The sequence below is a fragment of the Juglans regia genome, chromosome 7, assembly GCF_001411555.2.
Source record: "Juglans regia cultivar Chandler chromosome 7, Walnut 2.0, whole genome shotgun sequence".
Lineage (NCBI taxonomy): Eukaryota > Viridiplantae > Streptophyta > Magnoliopsida > Fagales > Juglandaceae > Juglans > Juglans regia.
The window spans coordinates 16,232,094-16,249,367 of NC_049907.1; the positions used below are offsets into that span (position 1 = coordinate 16,232,094).

The following is a 17,274-nucleotide window of genomic DNA, read 5'->3' on the forward strand; positions in this document are numbered from 1 at the left end:
TCATATAATGTATTAGTTAATTGATAGCATATTAGTATTCGTATATTTAACATTTTATATTGTCAACAGTGATAAGTTAGATGAAAATTACAAAATTAACTTTAAACTTATATAACTATTATATAAAATAATATATAAAAAAAATATTTAAAAATATATATAATTATATACGATTGGTCTGGTTCGGTTTCGGGTGAAAAAACCACACTTCGGGATTGGATCGAAAATCAAAAAAATTTTCATTGGTAGGACCGAAACTGATCGGAGTAACTATCAATCTAGTTTGGACCAACTGGAACCATTTAATCCTGTTGGGTTTTTCGGTCCAGACCGGCAAACTTTCACCCTAAGTGTTGATTTGGTAGAATCTTGCAACAGATCAAATGCTGACTTAAGTTTATTGCAAATGGAAGGTTGATTCGTTGGAGGTGGATATGCTACTATTTTTATGGGAAGTGTCTTTTTGAATCTTTCTTTATTTTTTATCATGCGAAAGGTTACGACCTCATTTAGATGTTGAGATGAGATGAAAAATTTATGAATAGTAGTAAAATGATTTATGAATAATAGTGAAATAGTTTGAGTTAAGATATTTTATGTAGTTTTGGGAAAGAGAAAAAAAGTTGAATACAAATATTATAAAATTAAGATATTGTTAAATATTATTTCTTAATGTTACTTTTATTTTAGGATTTGAAAAAGTTGAATTGTTTTTTATATTTTGTTTAGAAGTTTGTGAAAGTTGTAATAATTAAATAATAATTAGATGAAAAAGTTAAAATTAAAAAGTGTTTATGTTTGGATGTTGGGATGGGATGAGAAATGGATGTTGAGATGAGATTCATCCCACATCCAAACAAGGTATAAACTTTTGGATCACGTGTAAAAAAACAATATAGAGTATTAAAGGCATACGTTGGCATGAGGCTCAAACTTAAAGTCTCTCTAGCTTGTGAAATAGTGGTTAGGCTTTTATAAATTATCATCAGAATAGGATTATGTCGCATGTTTGAATTACAGAAAGGACAATCTATAAATTGAACTAAGATTTCTTAATACTATATCTATTCTATAATAATAAGCGCCTATCGACTATGAACAGTAATGAATAATATTTTTGTCGTCCTTCGTGTGTAGTCTGTGTGTGTCGTGTTGTGTCTTTTTTATCCTTCTGTTATGCTTTTTTGTATCCGTTTAAGTGAGGGTTTATTTGTCTTTTCAGTATTGTGTCAGTACGTCAGGTGGGCCAGGGTTCAGTGTTAGGATGGGGATTGGTTGAGTGTTACAGGAATTGGGAAGGGTCTGTTTGTGTCAGTCGGTCAGGGTGTTTTTTTTTTCTTTTTTGCCTCTATATCTATCGAGTGGTAAAGTGTTTTAGGTTTTATTTTTTTCTTTTAGATTTTGCCAGTTGTGTCAGTACAAAATGTCTACGTAAGTGTTAGCATGCATTTGTCTTTTGGTTTACTTTTTTTTTTCTTTTTTTTCCTTGTTGATGCGTCGGTTTGTGTTTAAGCTCTTTCTGTTATCTGTCAGTCGATTCGTCTAGGTAATTGTAATTTCTTACTCTTCCTGTGTTTGGCTGTCAGTCCATCCAACTTATAATTTCTATTTTTATTTATTTTTGTTCACCCCATAAAGTGAGATGAAGTACAAACTTGAGATCAAATATGTCAAAAATATGAAAATCATTATACCTTACTACAGTTTAGAGTTTATATTTTAACATTCTTTGAAAAAAAAATCCGAATTGGGTTGATGCGTCTCTCTTTGGGTCTTATATTTTTTCCCCACTGTTGATGTGACTTTTTTTATTTTACTTTATGTTTCCTTAATTTTTTTAATTTATAGTTTTTTATTAGTACATTGTTAATGCTTGACTTTAGTAAGTTTCTTTAATTTTTTTTAATTTGTTGTTCATGTTCGGTTTGTATTACCTTTTCGGTTCTCAAAGCACTAAAAATGTTCTTTGGTGACTTTGTCTGCAGTGTTGTGATGGGACGGTGATGGGACGTTACTGGGAAGAGGGTGAACATTAAAGGGTTGAAAGGGTTATGCTGTATTATTTTTCATTCACTCCCAAAGTCTCTCTCCGACATAGATTAAATGATAGTTTTCGACGGAGGGGTCCTTTCCTTCCGTAGATGATTCAGGTAGTTGTCATTTCTTTCCTTGTGAGAGATAAGGCGGTGGTATAGAATTGCATCAGTTTTGCATGAAATCAAAGGAAATTTTCAATTGGATCATCATGGCTGAGGAACTAGAACAACTATGGGAAGGTTTCAAATTAACAAAAGAAGAACAGGAAGAAGTTACCTTTACAGAGGAAGAAACTAGAAGATCCAATTTGCATGGTAAAAACTATCTACTTATGCTAGTTGTGGTTGATAAAAACATTGATAGGGAAGCTTTGAAGACTACCATGACTAAACTCTGGAACCTTGAAGGTTGGATTATTTTTAAAGAGGTTGGGGTTAACAAATTTATAGTAGAATTTCATAAAGGTATGGAGGTAGAAAGGGTGCTTAAGGGAAGACCTTGGTCATTTGATAAAAATCTAATCTGTATCCAAGAGTCTAATAGTAGTATACCTCCTTTTGAAATGGTTTTTAACCATGAGCCTTTATGGGTTCAACTTTATGGTTTGCCTTTAGCTGCTATGACTTTTGAAGGGGGAGAAGGAATTGGAAGCTCAATAGGTGAAGTTTTGATAGTTGATGTGGATGAGGAGGGTGTTGATTGGGGCAAATTTCTCAGGGTTCGTATTAATATAGATATCACAAAACCTCTTCCTAGAGGTAAGATGGCTAGAATTGAAGGGTAAGATATGGATTGAATTTAAGTATGAAAGATTACCAGTTTTCTGTTTCAAGTGTGGGGTTATAAAACATGTACATAGAAGTTGTGCAATGGAAAAAGAAAAAAATAAGACAGCTGGGTGGGGAACTGTTCAGTAAGGACAATGGTTGAGAGCTTCTCCTATTCTTTCAAATGGCAGTTTTGAAAACAATTATGTATTGAGTGGTCAGTTAAGTTTAGAAAAAGAATTCATACCAAAGAAAGTTTATCAGATTCTTGACAAAAATGAAGTAACTGAAATCTTATCCTTGGAAAATTTACATGAGATGTCTCAGTTGGAATTGTCGAGGGTTTGGAAACCCTTGAACAGTTCAAGAGCTTTATTTTTTAATGAAGCAAAAGAGCCCAAAGATCATATTCCTTATTAAAACTAAATGCAAGAGGGACAAAGTTGAAATAATAAGGAACAAGATAGGATTCGATAAAAGTTTTGTTGTCGACACTAGAGGATTCAATGGGGGTATAGCAATGATGTGACATTCTAAAGATCAAATAGAACTAGAATCATATACAAGATTTCACATATCTGTGAAGGTAACATAATTTGAAAATGGAAAGGAATGGCTTCTCACAGGGTTTTATGGTAATCTATGTACAGCTCTTAGAGAAGGTAGTTGGCAGTTGCTAAAGCTTTTGAAACCTATAGATAATAGTCCTTGGCTTTGTATAGGTGATTTCAATGAAATTTTGAATCAAAATGACAAGTTTGGGGGAGCTGTAAGACCTAAACATCAGACGGATTCCTTCCAACAAGCCTTACAAGATTGTGAATTGAATAATTTGGATTTTATAGGACCAAAGTACACTTGGTTCAATAACAGAGAAGGCAATGGTTTTACAAAAGAAATGTTAGACAGAGTTTTTCCAAATGAAAATTGCATCAGTATGTTCTCAAATCTTAGTGTCACCACCATTCCTGCTTGTAATTCTGATCATAATCCTCTTATTTTAAATCTCGATTCACATTTACAAGAGGAGAAAAAAAATAGAAGAATATTTAGATATGAGTTCAGCTGGGGGAGAAAAATGGAACGCAAAGGTATAATTTCGAATGCATGGAATCAGGGAACCAATATGGCACAAACAGTATCAACAGTGTCAAACAAGCTTATTACCTACAAAGAACAACTTCTCAAATGGAGCAGACATCATCAGCAGGAAATTTAAATTGCATATTTTGCAACAACTAATGATGGGAATGATCAGCAAGAAATAAATCAGATAAAGAAAGATGTGACATTACTTTTAGAAGAAGAAAATCTGAGATGGAAACAAAGAGCAAAAGAGAGTTGGCTTAGACATGGAGATAGGAACACCATTTTTTTTCACAATTGTGCATCACAGAGAAGGAAAATAAATCATATCAGCTGCATACAGGATGATGATGGCAAGACTCATAACACCTCACAAGGAATACAACATGTTTTTGAAAGGTATTATACTTCCTTGTGCTCGACTTCTAGCCCAACTGGCATAACTGAATGCTTAGATCCTATGCAACCAAAGGTTACTGAGGAAATGAACAACAAGCTGATGGCAAAATTTACCTTCATAGAGATACAAGAAGCTGTATTTGGCATGAATCCCATGAGTTCTCCAGTACCAGATGGATTTTCTACAGGTTTCTATCAATAGCACTGGGATATAGTGGGCAAAGAGCTTTGTGAAGCAGTGATATTGACATTAAATACAAACAACTGGGACATCAACATCAATGAAACATTTATAGTCCTAATACCAAAGAAGAAATGTCCAACACAAGTCACAGAATTCAGACCAATCAGTTTATGCAATGTAATCTACAAGATTATGGCCAAGGTTCTAGCTAATAGGTTGAAACAAATCCTACCAGAAATCATTGCTTCAACACAAAGTGTCTTTGTGGCTGGAAGACAGATTCTAGACAATGTCATAGTGGCTTTTGAAGTGTTACACTCAATGAACAGCAGAGTAAAAGGGGCAAAAGGTTATATGGCATTAAAATTAGACATGATTAAAACATATGACAAATTAGAATGGAGCTTTATAGCAGCAGTGATGGAAAATTGGGTTTTGCAAACAAATGGATAGAGCTCATACTCAACTATGTAAAGTCAATATCCTACTCTCTTTTAATTAATGGAAATCCACATACTTCTTTCAAGCCTTCGAGGGGCATTAGATAGGGTGATCCCCTATCACCCTATCCCTTTATATTATACTCTGAAGCTCTCACACAATTTCTCAATAGAGCAGAAAGAATGAACCTCATATCTGGTTTTCCATTGGCAATGTGACAGTTAACTATCAATCATTTGTTTTTTGCAGATGATAGTATTTTATTCTCTCAAGCCTCATCCATTGAATGGAGCAGGTTGCAAGGATTGATTGGACAATATGAGCTTTCATCAGGGCAGAGATTAAACAGAGAGAAGTCTTCCTTCTTTTTTAACAATAACACAAGGGTAGCTGTAATAGATAGCATTCTTAGTATAGCACGTATGAGATCGATATCATCTTATGAAAGCTATCTAGGATTACCTGTTTTGCTAGGAAAATCAAGAGGAAAGGCCTTCTCTACTACTCTAGACAAGGTGAGAGGAAAATTGAACAATTGGAAGTGGAGATTTCTTTCTAGAGCAGGTAAAGAAATTCTGCTTAAATCAGTCATACAAGCCATTCCAACTTATTCAATAGGGGTTTTTAAGCTTCCCAAAGGCCTACTGCATGAACTCCACAAGTTGATTAAAGGGTATTGGTGGGGACAAATCAATCAAGAAAGGAAAATAAGTTGGATTAGTTGGAACCAGATGGGGAAATAAAAAACTGAAGGAGCATTGAGTTTTAGAGATTTTGAAAATTTTAATATTGCTTTGTTAGCAAAATAAGGACGGAGATTATTGCAAAACGCAAACTCCCTAGCTGCTCAGGTGCTACAACTTAAATATTTTCCACATTCAGATTTTTTCAATGCAAAGTTAGGTAGCAGTCCTTCTTTTTTATGGAGAAGCTTACTAGTGGCCAGACCTCTACTTCAAGAAGGAACTATTTGGAGGATTTGGAATGGAAGTTCTGTTAGAATTTGGATAGATAAGTGGTTGCCAACACCCTCTATTTTTAAGCCTCAAAGTGGTTTTCAGTTTTTTGATAGAGAGGCCAAAGTGAAAATGCTTATTGATCAACAGACTAGAGAATGAAATAACAATGTTATAAAAGATATTTTCTCAAAGGAGGATGCATAAACTGTTGTTTAGATGCCTTTAAGTCACTATAACAGGTCTGGTCAATTGATATGGAAGTGTACAAAAATGGAATGCTCAATGTAAAGAGTGCTTATTACTTGTAGGGAGAAATTCTTAATAGTAGGCAAGGACAAAGCTCGAAGGGTAAACAAAATAGAGAGGAATGGACCAAAATTTGGAATCTAGATATCCCTCTAGTCACAAAGAATTTTCTGTGGAGAGCATGTCTCAATATTCTTCCCATTAAAGAAAAACTTTGCAAAAAGAAGGTATTAACAGAAAATAACTGCCCCATGTGTTTATCAGCACCAGAAACTACCATACACATTCTATGGCAATGTATTTCTGCTACTGATATTCTGGGGCAGTGTTCAAAAAAGATTCAGAAGTGTAACAATACATGTCAGAGTATGAAGGAACTTCTTGCAGAAATGTTCAAAAAATTACTGCAGGATGAAATGGAAGAATTAGCTCTGGCTCTATGAAATCTGTGGAAAAGAAGAAATGAAAAAGTGTTCAACAATGCTATGATTGATCCTAAAATAGTTCTACATCGAGTTCAGCAAATGCAACTTGATCTTGCAGTAATTGAAGCCAACACAGATAATCAACATCACAGCAGAAGTACATTGAGGACTCAAACATGGGAAACCCCTTCATCAGGTGTTTGCAAAGTAAATTGGGATGTATCAATGGAAAAAAAAGCATTTCAAGATTGGTATTGACATTGCAGTTAGAGATGAGGAAGGCAATTACTTAGCCACCATGAGAAAGAACCAACTTATTAATCCTAACCCTTTAATTGCTGAAGCAGTAGGTGCATTGACAGCAGTTAATTTTGCTCTTGAACTGAAAATGAAAAAGATCATATTGGAGGGAGATTGAGACAGTAGTAGTAAGGATCCAAAAGCATGCACCAAATGTAAGTTATTTTGGAATGATCACTTTAGATATAAGGTCAAGAATTAGTTTGTTTGATGTTTGTGTCACTAAGCATTTTAATAGAGAGGGCAATGTAATAGCTCACACTCTTGCTAAAAGTGCTCTTCTTAATTTAGATTGCATAGTGGAACTAGAGGAAACTCCCCACTGTGTGCGTAGTATGTATTAGTTTCAGTTTCAATGAAGTGAGTTTGTTTTAAAAAAAAAAAGTCTCTCTCTGAAATGTTTTGTTCTTCTGAAATGGATTTTCCAATATGTGGGCTGTGAATCTGAGTGTCACTTCTATATTCATTTTCTTTGTTTTTGACATTGTTCTTTTTTCTTCGGTTCTGCATATTTGGTCTTCCTCCAAGTGAGTTGTGCTTGTGGTGTTTGATTATCTATTTTCTATTGTGTTTGTGGGTTGTGGCTGTGAATATTTCTTTGGGGACATTGCTGGCGTTTCATCTTGGTGGTTGTATGGTTTAATATTTTCTTCTTTTTCGTGGTATTTAGATCTAAGTGTTGATTTTAGGAATTATTTATTTATTTATTTTAGATCCAAAACTAATTATTTTTTCTGGTTGTTTCTTTTAGATTTTGTTGGTTGAAGAGGTTGGGCATTTCAACTTTCTAGGTTTTTATCTTATTGGTGGTATAGTTTATATTTCTTCTCGAATTTTTTCTTTTATTCTTATTTTTTCCCGATTGTAGGTTTGTATCTTTTTTAATATTTCTTTGCCAGACTAAATTTGTTTTTTCCCAATTGTTTCTTGTTTTCTAGTTGATGTTTTTGAATTTTACTGGTTGAAGATATTCGGCAAATGCATTGTGGGTATGGTGTTTGTTCTACTTTCTACTCTGTGTGTGGGTTTGTGAATCACAATGTTAGTTTTTTGGGATTGTTTATTTAAAGCTATTGTTACATTAAAGATTTTTTTTTTATTTAAGGGTTAAAATGTTTTCGCAATTTATTTTTTATTTTTATTTAAGGGTTAGAATTTTACTGTCTAGAAATAAGACATGATTTCCAGTTGTATTAATAAGATATAAAGAAGCGGTTTTGAAATTTCATATAGTCAAATTTTCATGTTTCATAACTTTCACAGTTATTCTATCTATAATTTTTTATAACATGTCAAGCTCTCAATGTGTATTATTATATAATATATTATCATTAAGTTAAACAAAAAAAAATATTATATTCAAATTTTTATTTTAAGAAGTCATCCTTTAGCTTTCATAGGCATAGAAAATAAAATTTTGGGAACACACGCTACTGTAGATCAACCCAACAAAAAAAAAAAAAAATCCACTTCCATTATAGGACCAGATGAATAGAAAAAAAAAAAAAAAAAAAAAAAAAAAAAACAACAAACAAACATCGCACTGTATCCACTAACCAATTGATCAAACATAAGGGCATACCTGTAATTAAAAAAAAAAAAGAAACACTAAAAACTCGGCTATAAGAGCATTCACATTGGGTTCCCCATAAAATTCTCGATAATTTAACTAAAAATCACATTCCCTTAAATTTTTTCCTAAATTTTATTCATCTTTTAAAACATCCTACATCTCATTCCTCATCACTATCTCTATTATATTAAATAATATTTCTCTATTCTTTTTTTATTACTTTTTTCTCTCACTTTCATTTACAATCTTAACTACTAACTATTTTGTTTTATTATCTTATTTTCAAATATCACATTCTACTAAATACTTGTATGATTATGACTACCGAATACACTATTATTTTTCAAACCGAAATCCATATTATAAAAATAGTAATTTTCTTTTAATATGTGCATTTTCTAATGTGATGGTATTTTTTAATATCTATTATTTATCAGTTTCTCTAATGGTAATACTTAGCCACGTATTGATGATAAAAAATTTTGTCATTTCTATAACGGTAACATTTGTTATCACTTCTCTAACGGTAAGATTTTGAAGACTTTTTCCAACGGCAACAGTTTGAACTTCTACCTTCAATGGTAATATTCTTTATCTTTTCTCTAACAGAAACTTTTTTTGTCTTCTCTCAAACGATAACATTTTTTGTCTTATATGTAACAATTTGCAATCATTCGTGGACCTTCTCGAATGTTCAAAGTCAATGAACTAAAAAATATAATGAAAACATGTGTTATTCTACATAATATGATCATTAAAGACAAGCGTGATGATAGTGAAGGTCTAAACATTGAGTATGATCAACTTGATGATGAAATTCCAGAACAGTCGCACAATCATACAACTGTCAACACAATGTATATGGTTGGACAACAATTCTATAAACCCCACAAATTCTAGAACCACAAACTCCACTAAATTCTCCTCAAGAAAAACGGTTGGACAGGATCGAGAGAAAGAGATTAAAAAAAAAATCCGTGTCATATCATCATCAATTTCTCGGCAGCCAAACAGTCAACACAGCCAACCACATACACAGCCAAAAACCCACAACAGAGTATCCTTAAAAAGCCACAATCGCAACCCTCAATGAATGGATTGATCAAGAAAAACGGTTGGACAGCAATGAGAGAAATATATTTAAAAAAAAAAAATCCGTGTCAAATTGCTCATCACTTTCTTGGCAGCCAAATAGTGAACACAACTAAAAACATACACAGCAAAAAATCCAATGCAAATCATCCTAAAAAATCCACAATCCCAAGCCTAAATGAAAGGATTGATCAAGAAAAATGGTTGGACAACAATGAGAGAAACATAGTAATTAAAAAAAAAACAGTGTCAAAGCATCATCACTTTCTTGGCAGCCAAACAGTTAACACAACCAAAAAAATACAAACAAATCAATGGCAACGCAAAAAAAAATGAGAAGCGGTTTCCTCAAACAAAGCCCAAAAGCAAAATTCTAAACGAGAGTGACAAAAAAAAAAAAAATTTGAAGTTGGTGAAAGCATCTCAACTTTCTCGGCAACCAAATAGCGAAGAGATCGCCGATGCAGAAAGAGAGTTGCAGGCTCTCCATCGCATACTTATACCTTGATCATAGCGTCGGGAGGAAGAAAAATGGGAAGAGAGAAACAGAGAATGAGATAGATAGGAAAAGAAAAATACAAGAAAATGAGGGAGGAGAGAAAAGTAATGATTTTGAAAAAACTGAAATCAAACTTATAAAAATTGCCGATGGAGAGGGGATGCGATCGTTGGTGTTGCGAGGGAGGGGTCAACCGAGAGAGAAGAAGACGCGGGACGAAGGCCAAATCGAATGCGATGGGATATACAATCGTTCCCACACACCATAAACCCTAGTCAGAAAATGGAAATTGGGATGGGAAGGGTTTTTCTTCAAAACCCTAAAATTTTTCTTAAATTATAGGGATAGAGGAGATATGGGGAATCCAATATGAATGCTTTAGGGACTAGAGACACATGAGAGGGAAGAAAACGAGCACAAAGTATACATCCTATCATCCACAAGAAAAAACCCATCCATCCCCTCACCTGACCTTCCCATATAAGTTAAAGAAATGGTTGTTGCAGTTGTAAGTGCGCAAGTGCCACGTAATTATTTTGAAAATAAATAAATAAATACGGAATTCATATAAAAAAAATTAATTTTTTAATAACAGACCTCACTCTTTTTCAAAACGACTGTACAACGTTTGCACAATTCACTATTATATATAACATTACTCATAAGTTAAACATAAAACAATATTATATCCAATTTTTATTTTTTATCGAGTCGCCCTTTAGCTTTTATAGATGTAGGAAAAAAGAATTTCAGAATACATGAAACAGAGAAGTAATTTACAAAATTAAACCAAACACAATATACAATATATATGAAGATTTAGAAGAAATTATGTTCTATAAATATTTAAGAAAAAGTGGGAAGGATAAGTGGAAAGTAAGCAAATACAATTTTAGGCAACAATTTTTTTTTTACTCCTAGAAAAGCCACAGAAACTGAACAGTAGTTAGATGTAGGAATTTTTTTCTTTTTAGAAATGCACGAAACAGAACAGTGGTTTGGAAAATCAAACCCAACATAATATAAAATATATATGAAGATATAGAACTAGAAGAAATCATCAACTAAAAATATTTAACAAACAGTGAGCAGGCGATCTGAAATATTTAGAAAATCAAACCAAACACATTATAGATGCAAAAGCTAGCAGCATTTGGTTCACTCAGAAAATGACTTTCTTGAATTACACTCGCGAGGTATTTTTTTTCTATTTTGCACTACTTTATTGTGTAAAATAAAAAAGGCTATTTTCTAATTTTAAATATTTACTACATTATTCATAAGTTGATGGAGGTTTATATTATAAAAAAAAAAACGCTATTAAAAATTATAAGAAAAATTCCTTTAATTGATTTTTATATTGTAGCATTAAAATATAGGTAGCATAGAAAATAACTCTTATTCTCAAAAGTAAGAAGATGAATATCTTATTTTCTTGGAATGTAAAATAATAAAAAAAAGTAGTCTATTTCATTACCCTATTCTTAATTAGTTTGTCATTAAAAAATGTTATTTTTATCTACAACATACATAATAATGCACTTGAATTTTCTACATATAGATTCTTTGCTTTTTTATTAATCATGCGAAGCTATTAAATTTTTATTGTGTAAGAGCATTTATCATATATAGAGAATGTTGTAGCACAAGCTTTACAAAAAGAATAGATGGTTCAACTTGCTGTAGACCTTGAACGATTCAACCAACAACAACACACAAATTTCAATATCCTCTCAATTGATCCCATATAAGATGGTACAAAATGATGAATCACAGAAGAAAAACCAGCCAACCAGCATTTTGAACTAATATTTTTGTTACTTGTATTAAACTTGTCTTTAACAAGTTTACTAAAACTATCAATATGATAAATTTTTATTAAACTATGTTGTATTTTGAACTAATATTTTTGTTTTCTAATCTATGTAAACATGTAATTATTATACTCCACTTAATTATTATTGACCAAAAATTTTTGCTAGAATTTATATATTTTTTCCCGTGCTTTGCACGTTGCTCATGTCGTAGTGTGTGTATGTATATGTGTATATATATATATATATATATATATATATATGAGCTTGTCATGTCAATCCATAAGTATTGTACTATATGGGTGGTTTGACCTGAAACAGGTCAAACCCTAAAATCTTAATATGGGTTGTATGAATAACAGGTTACACAACATGCTTAACTCGTTTAATAATTAAATTTTATTGGGTTAACCTAGACATGACCTATTTAATCTATTTCAAATAAATGGATTGAGATGATGCATATATTTATTTTGTAACCTAATTAATATAATTTGATATATGATACAAGAATAACCATATAAATTACTCAAAATTACAATTGGATTTATGATAAAATATTTTATTATCAATACCCAAAATACCCAAACCAATAATATATAAGAAAATAAATATTCATAAAATGAACTTACATATTAATAAAAAAATGAATAGTTTGAGAAGTTTTCAAATACTAATATTAATATTACATCGTAACAACAAAAAGAGACACATATAACTAAATATTTATCAAATTTAAAAATAAAATTTATTCGTATTATACAAATTGATTTCGGATGTCACAAGTTAAACTGCAATTGACTTAATTATATTAATTATATCTTATTAGTTCAACCCATTTTGACTCAAATTCAATTGTTTCGTGCCTTTCCTTTCTCACATTTTTTCTTATGAAAACCAAAAGAAAAAATAAGGACAACGGGTTGTAGATGCAATTGGAGAACGTATCAAGTATCAACGTTGTGTATCATGTCGTTTGGCGAATACCTTCGTAGGTTGAAAAACCAATGCTACAAGCCGTTTAGGTTTTTTTCTTTTTTATTCCAAAAATCCGCGTCTCTTTATATCATGAGTCTGACAATTTCTTACGAGTCTATGACCCTTTGCACTCTAAAGAATCATCCGCTCCCTTCAGATCCCGCTACAACGTAAGGCAAGGTACGAAGTTTCGCATCTTACCCTCTACTTGTTGTCTTCCGGTTTCGTTTGCAGTTTCTACGACCTTAGCTCTTATGTTCTGGTACTATTGCTTTCTTCTGCCTTTTCGGAATCTGGTTTCTGTTTTTTTTTTTTTCTTTTTTTTTTCTTTTTGGGATTGTGAAAAAAAGGGTAATTTTTAAGGGTGGTTGTAGGATGCGATTCGGAATCTAGGGCTCGAGTTTCTTCTGGATTTTTAATTTGGTTTCTGTGAATGTTAAAGTTGTATCACATTGAACTAGTTTTCTGGGTTTATTGATGCTTAGGTTTTTTGAATGTTCTTCTGAAGGGTACTATTCCCGAGGAAATGATCGGTGATCTCTTATTTTCTGTGTATCTCGGGTTTGATTTAAGATATATTTGTGAAATTTTTATACAAGCTAAGCCTTGTAATTGAATTTGTGTTTTCCTTTGGGTTTGGAATTGCGTTAAAATTTGTGTTTTGACGGTTTTTAATTAGGTATGTGTGATTTTTCTGAATGAATCTGGCTTGTTTGGTTAGATTTCTCGAACAATAAGATAGGAAAACTGTGCTTTGTTTTTGGATTTGCATTTCATTCATACACGGAGGTATTGTTTTGCAAGTATTTCCATGTCGGGAACGTTTAGGATTATGTGCTTTTCTTCCTGTTTAATTTCGAGTTTCTGGTTTTCTTATGTTGTTAATCCCTGAAATGTAAATAGTTGAAAATGGAATGACTAATATGTGTTTTGAATGCATGTTGTAGGAGGATCTGGGTGGTATTGATATTGAATTAGAACTTTAGTTATTGTGTTTGATTTGAGATAGAGATCATGTCAAGTAAGAAGGAAGAGAAAGCCCAGGCTGCAGCTGAAAGAATCAAGGCAGCAACCTTGAGTGCTGCGAAGGGTCTTAGTCGTGCTCAGGCTGAAAGGGCAGCGACGGCTGCAGCCCGAAATGTTAATGCTTATGGGCAAAAGGAAGAAGGACCTAGCAGATGGCAGGAGAAAAGGGAAGCTAAGAGACAGATGTATCTGAATAGTACTGAAAAGGCTGTGAGATTAGGTGAAAGAAAAGACCTTAAGATCACTATGTCTACTATTTCGGGCGTGCCTTCACAATGCCAGAAGTGTTTCCAGAGTGGGCATTGGACATATGAATGCAAAAACGAACGAGTTTACATCTCTCGACCCTCTCGGACCCAGCAGCTCAAGAACCCGAAACTGAGGATGAGAGCATCAATCCCTTATGGTGTAGATAATCCAGACGTCAAGGAGGAGAAGGCTGAAAAGAGCTCAAAGAAAAGCAAAAGGAAGTATCAGTCAGTTTCTGATTCTGGCAGTGATAGTGAGGCCTCAGTTTTCGAGACTGATAGCGGGACATCATCAGTTACAGAATCGGATTCTTCTTCAGATGAGAGTAGCTCTGGTTGTAGTTCATCTGATTCAGAAGAGGAGAGGAGGCAGCGGAGGAAGAAAAAGAAGCAGAAGAGGGGGAGGCGTAGAAGGGACAGCAGTTCTTCTGAGTCTTCCGACTCTTCAGAGTCTGATTCTGGTGATAGGACAAGTCACAGGAAGAGCAAGAGGCATGGTCGAAGGCGCTGAAGGAGGCTGTCCAACTGTGGGGAGCAACATATGCAGTAGTGATATTTGCTTTGTTGTTGTACTTGTTTGTTATTAACCTGGGATCTCTGTCTGCTCCAAATATATTCGCGTCTGTTGCTGAGGAAGCTTAAAGGCTTTCTGCTCTTGCAAGTTATGCCTTCTAAAATAAGCTTAGGAATGTTTGGACTGTTGGATTTGGTGAAATATTTCGGATTTGCATTAGTTGCTTTGTAACATTGTATTTGCTCTTGGTACATTTTTCATTCATTCTCCTTTTTATTTGGTCAAACAAGAAAGAAGGAGGTGCCATTAGCCCAATGATGCACTCAAAGCTACAGTTTTTTCAGAAGCTTGGACCTCCTTCTTTTGCTTGCATAATTTTTCAGAGGGAAAAATCGTACTTGGTAGTTTGTACCATCAAATTAACTTATATTTTGTATTCTATACCTCATACTTCCAAAACTAAACTGTTTCTTTCTAGTTTCTAACTGCCACAAATTTACAAGTAGCAGCAGCAGCAGCTGCATCATATATTTCAGAAAAATTAATACGAAATCAAGTTAGGATGTCTTAGTTAATCTCATCAACTTTAACCCATTGTTTTTAATCAAATATTACGAGCTTGCTTCTAAACTCAATGTGGATTAAACCCAAACTAATAATGTAAAAAATAAAATACCAATTAAATTTTGTCTGCCATCTCTCTCTCTCTCTCTCTCTCCTCTTGTGCTGCTGTAAAGGCAAGAGTAGCAGACGCCAGATAGCCAGCCAAAGCATTCCGCCAAGCACAGCACTCAAATCCTTACCGCCCCCCGGGTCTCTTCCTTTTACCTGGCAAGATGAGTACCATGAAATTTTGCCGCGAATGGTCAGTATCCATCATCGTGCATTGCTTTCACACTCATTCGTAGCATGCTTCGATTTTTCCAAAGATTTTTTTATATGATTCTTTTTGGGAAACAAAGCTTGAAGTTTTGTTTATTTCAGCAACAATATTCTATACCCTAAGGAAGATAAGGACCAGAAGATCCTCCTCTACGCGTGCCGCAACTGCGATCACCAGGTCCTCACTCACTCTCATTTTTTTAACTAAAATTCTTACCGTAAAACTAACTGATCGTGGGGTTTCTCTTTAATTTATCGTTTATATAAATGGTGTAATCGATAAAATTTATTGCTTTCGTGTCCACCAGTTACGAACTTTAATTTTTGTCTTGGATTTAGATTGTTTCTAGTGGCTAGGGTTACATACCTTAATTTTATTCTTATATTATATGGGAAAATGTGTTGTTTATCACGCTAGTTGAAGTTCTGAAACGATTTTGGGGTCCTTGTTGCTTAGATTCTTATGTACCCAAAAGAGAGTTCAATCTGTTTTGAAACCCGAATCCCCCTAACACATCTAAATTCTCAATAGGTTAACAACATTAGCATGCTAATTCTAAATTTTGTTTAATTAGTTTATAAATGAACCGAGTTTTACATTATATTAAAGAAAGACATTTCAGCCATCTCATTCATGCATTCTAGTCTGAGTAAGTTTTCACCCTCTAGTTCTTAGCCTTGCTGTTATTGTGTAGCTGAGGGCTTCACTTCCTCTTAACTAAGTTAACATTTCACTGAAGTGGAAATGTAATTAGAGTAACACTACACCCACCGAAAATTTGTCCGAATGTGTCCCGAAAAGTACATTTCATTTTTTTTTTTTTTTTTCTTTTCTTTTTTTCATGCATTTTTAAAATCATCATAAACATTTAAAAAAAAAATTTCACAACATCATTAAAAAACACTTCATTAATCATCAATTAAAAAAAAAAAAAAAAAGAAGCTTCGGGACACACATTCGGGACAAATTTTCGGTGGGTTTAGCATTTCTGATGTAATTATTAAAGATTAAAAATGTTTTATGGTTGCATTTCCTTTTGGCTACAGCAAGGATTCTTAATGTTACAGGACTCAGTTTGCATAGATTGATTTTGCTTTATTAATAGGGTCTTTGTTGTCTGATAGAAGAGTTTTTGTTCCTTCTTTTATACGTTTGATTGTTTAATATTTAGTCAAGATTCCAACAACTTGCAGGAGGTTGCTGATAACAACTGTGTCTATAGAAACGAGATACACCATGCTGTTGGAGAGCGCACTCAAGTGTTACAGGATGTGGCTGCAGATCCAACTCTTCCTCGCACTAAATCTGTTCGCTGTACTCAATGCAACCATGGAGAAGCTGTCTTCTTCCAGGTGAAGTTCCTATACCCTCTTATTGCTGTGGATATAAGTGCTTCAGTGTCGTTTTCTAAAGTTAATATATGCTGGGCAATACTATGTTTCTCTAGTGAGAAATTCATGGCAACCCCTTAATAAAATCATGAGTAACTTTTTGACTCTGTAACCTTTAGACTGCTTCCAGTTTCTAAAAATTTTCGAAAAATATATGCAGGCCACTGCTAGAGGGGAGGAGGGTATGACGCTGTTTTTTGTGTGCTGTAACTGTGGCCATCGATGGAGAGATTAAGAATGAAACAAAGTATTGATGCAATCTTTCAGGCTGTTCTTCAGTGGAAATAGTAGACGACTTTTGTGACAGTATGTTGCATGGAGTTCAAGAGACTCGTTACTGATCCATGGACATGGATGTCAAGGTTTTTATTTTTTATATTTATTTATTTATTTTATATATATATATATATAT

General features: G+C 33.4%; 2 protein-coding genes across 2 annotated transcripts; both read left to right on the forward strand.

The window, feature by feature from the left end:
• Window positions 1-12,862: 12,862 nt before the first annotated feature.
• On the forward strand, window positions 12,863-14,852 carry LOC108984162 (zinc finger CCHC domain-containing protein 10-like). Its single transcript, XM_018956022.2, has 2 exons — window positions 12,863-12,980; window positions 13,748-14,852. The coding sequence occupies exon 2, from the start codon at window positions 13,815-13,817 to the stop codon at window positions 14,583-14,585; it is 771 nt and encodes a 256-aa protein (XP_018811567.1). The 5' UTR covers window positions 12,863-12,980; window positions 13,748-13,814; the 3' UTR covers window positions 14,586-14,852.
• A 428-nt stretch (window positions 14,853-15,280) lies between these two features.
• LOC108984163 (DNA-directed RNA polymerases II, IV and V subunit 9A-like) lies at window positions 15,281-17,229 on the forward strand. The gene is made up of 4 exons (XM_018956023.2): window positions 15,281-15,453; window positions 15,573-15,648; window positions 16,665-16,823; window positions 17,023-17,229. The coding sequence occupies exons 1-4, from the start codon at window positions 15,425-15,427 to the stop codon at window positions 17,095-17,097; spliced, it is 339 nt and encodes a 112-aa protein (XP_018811568.1). The 5' UTR covers window positions 15,281-15,424; the 3' UTR covers window positions 17,098-17,229.
• Window positions 17,230-17,274: the final 45 nt, after the last annotated feature.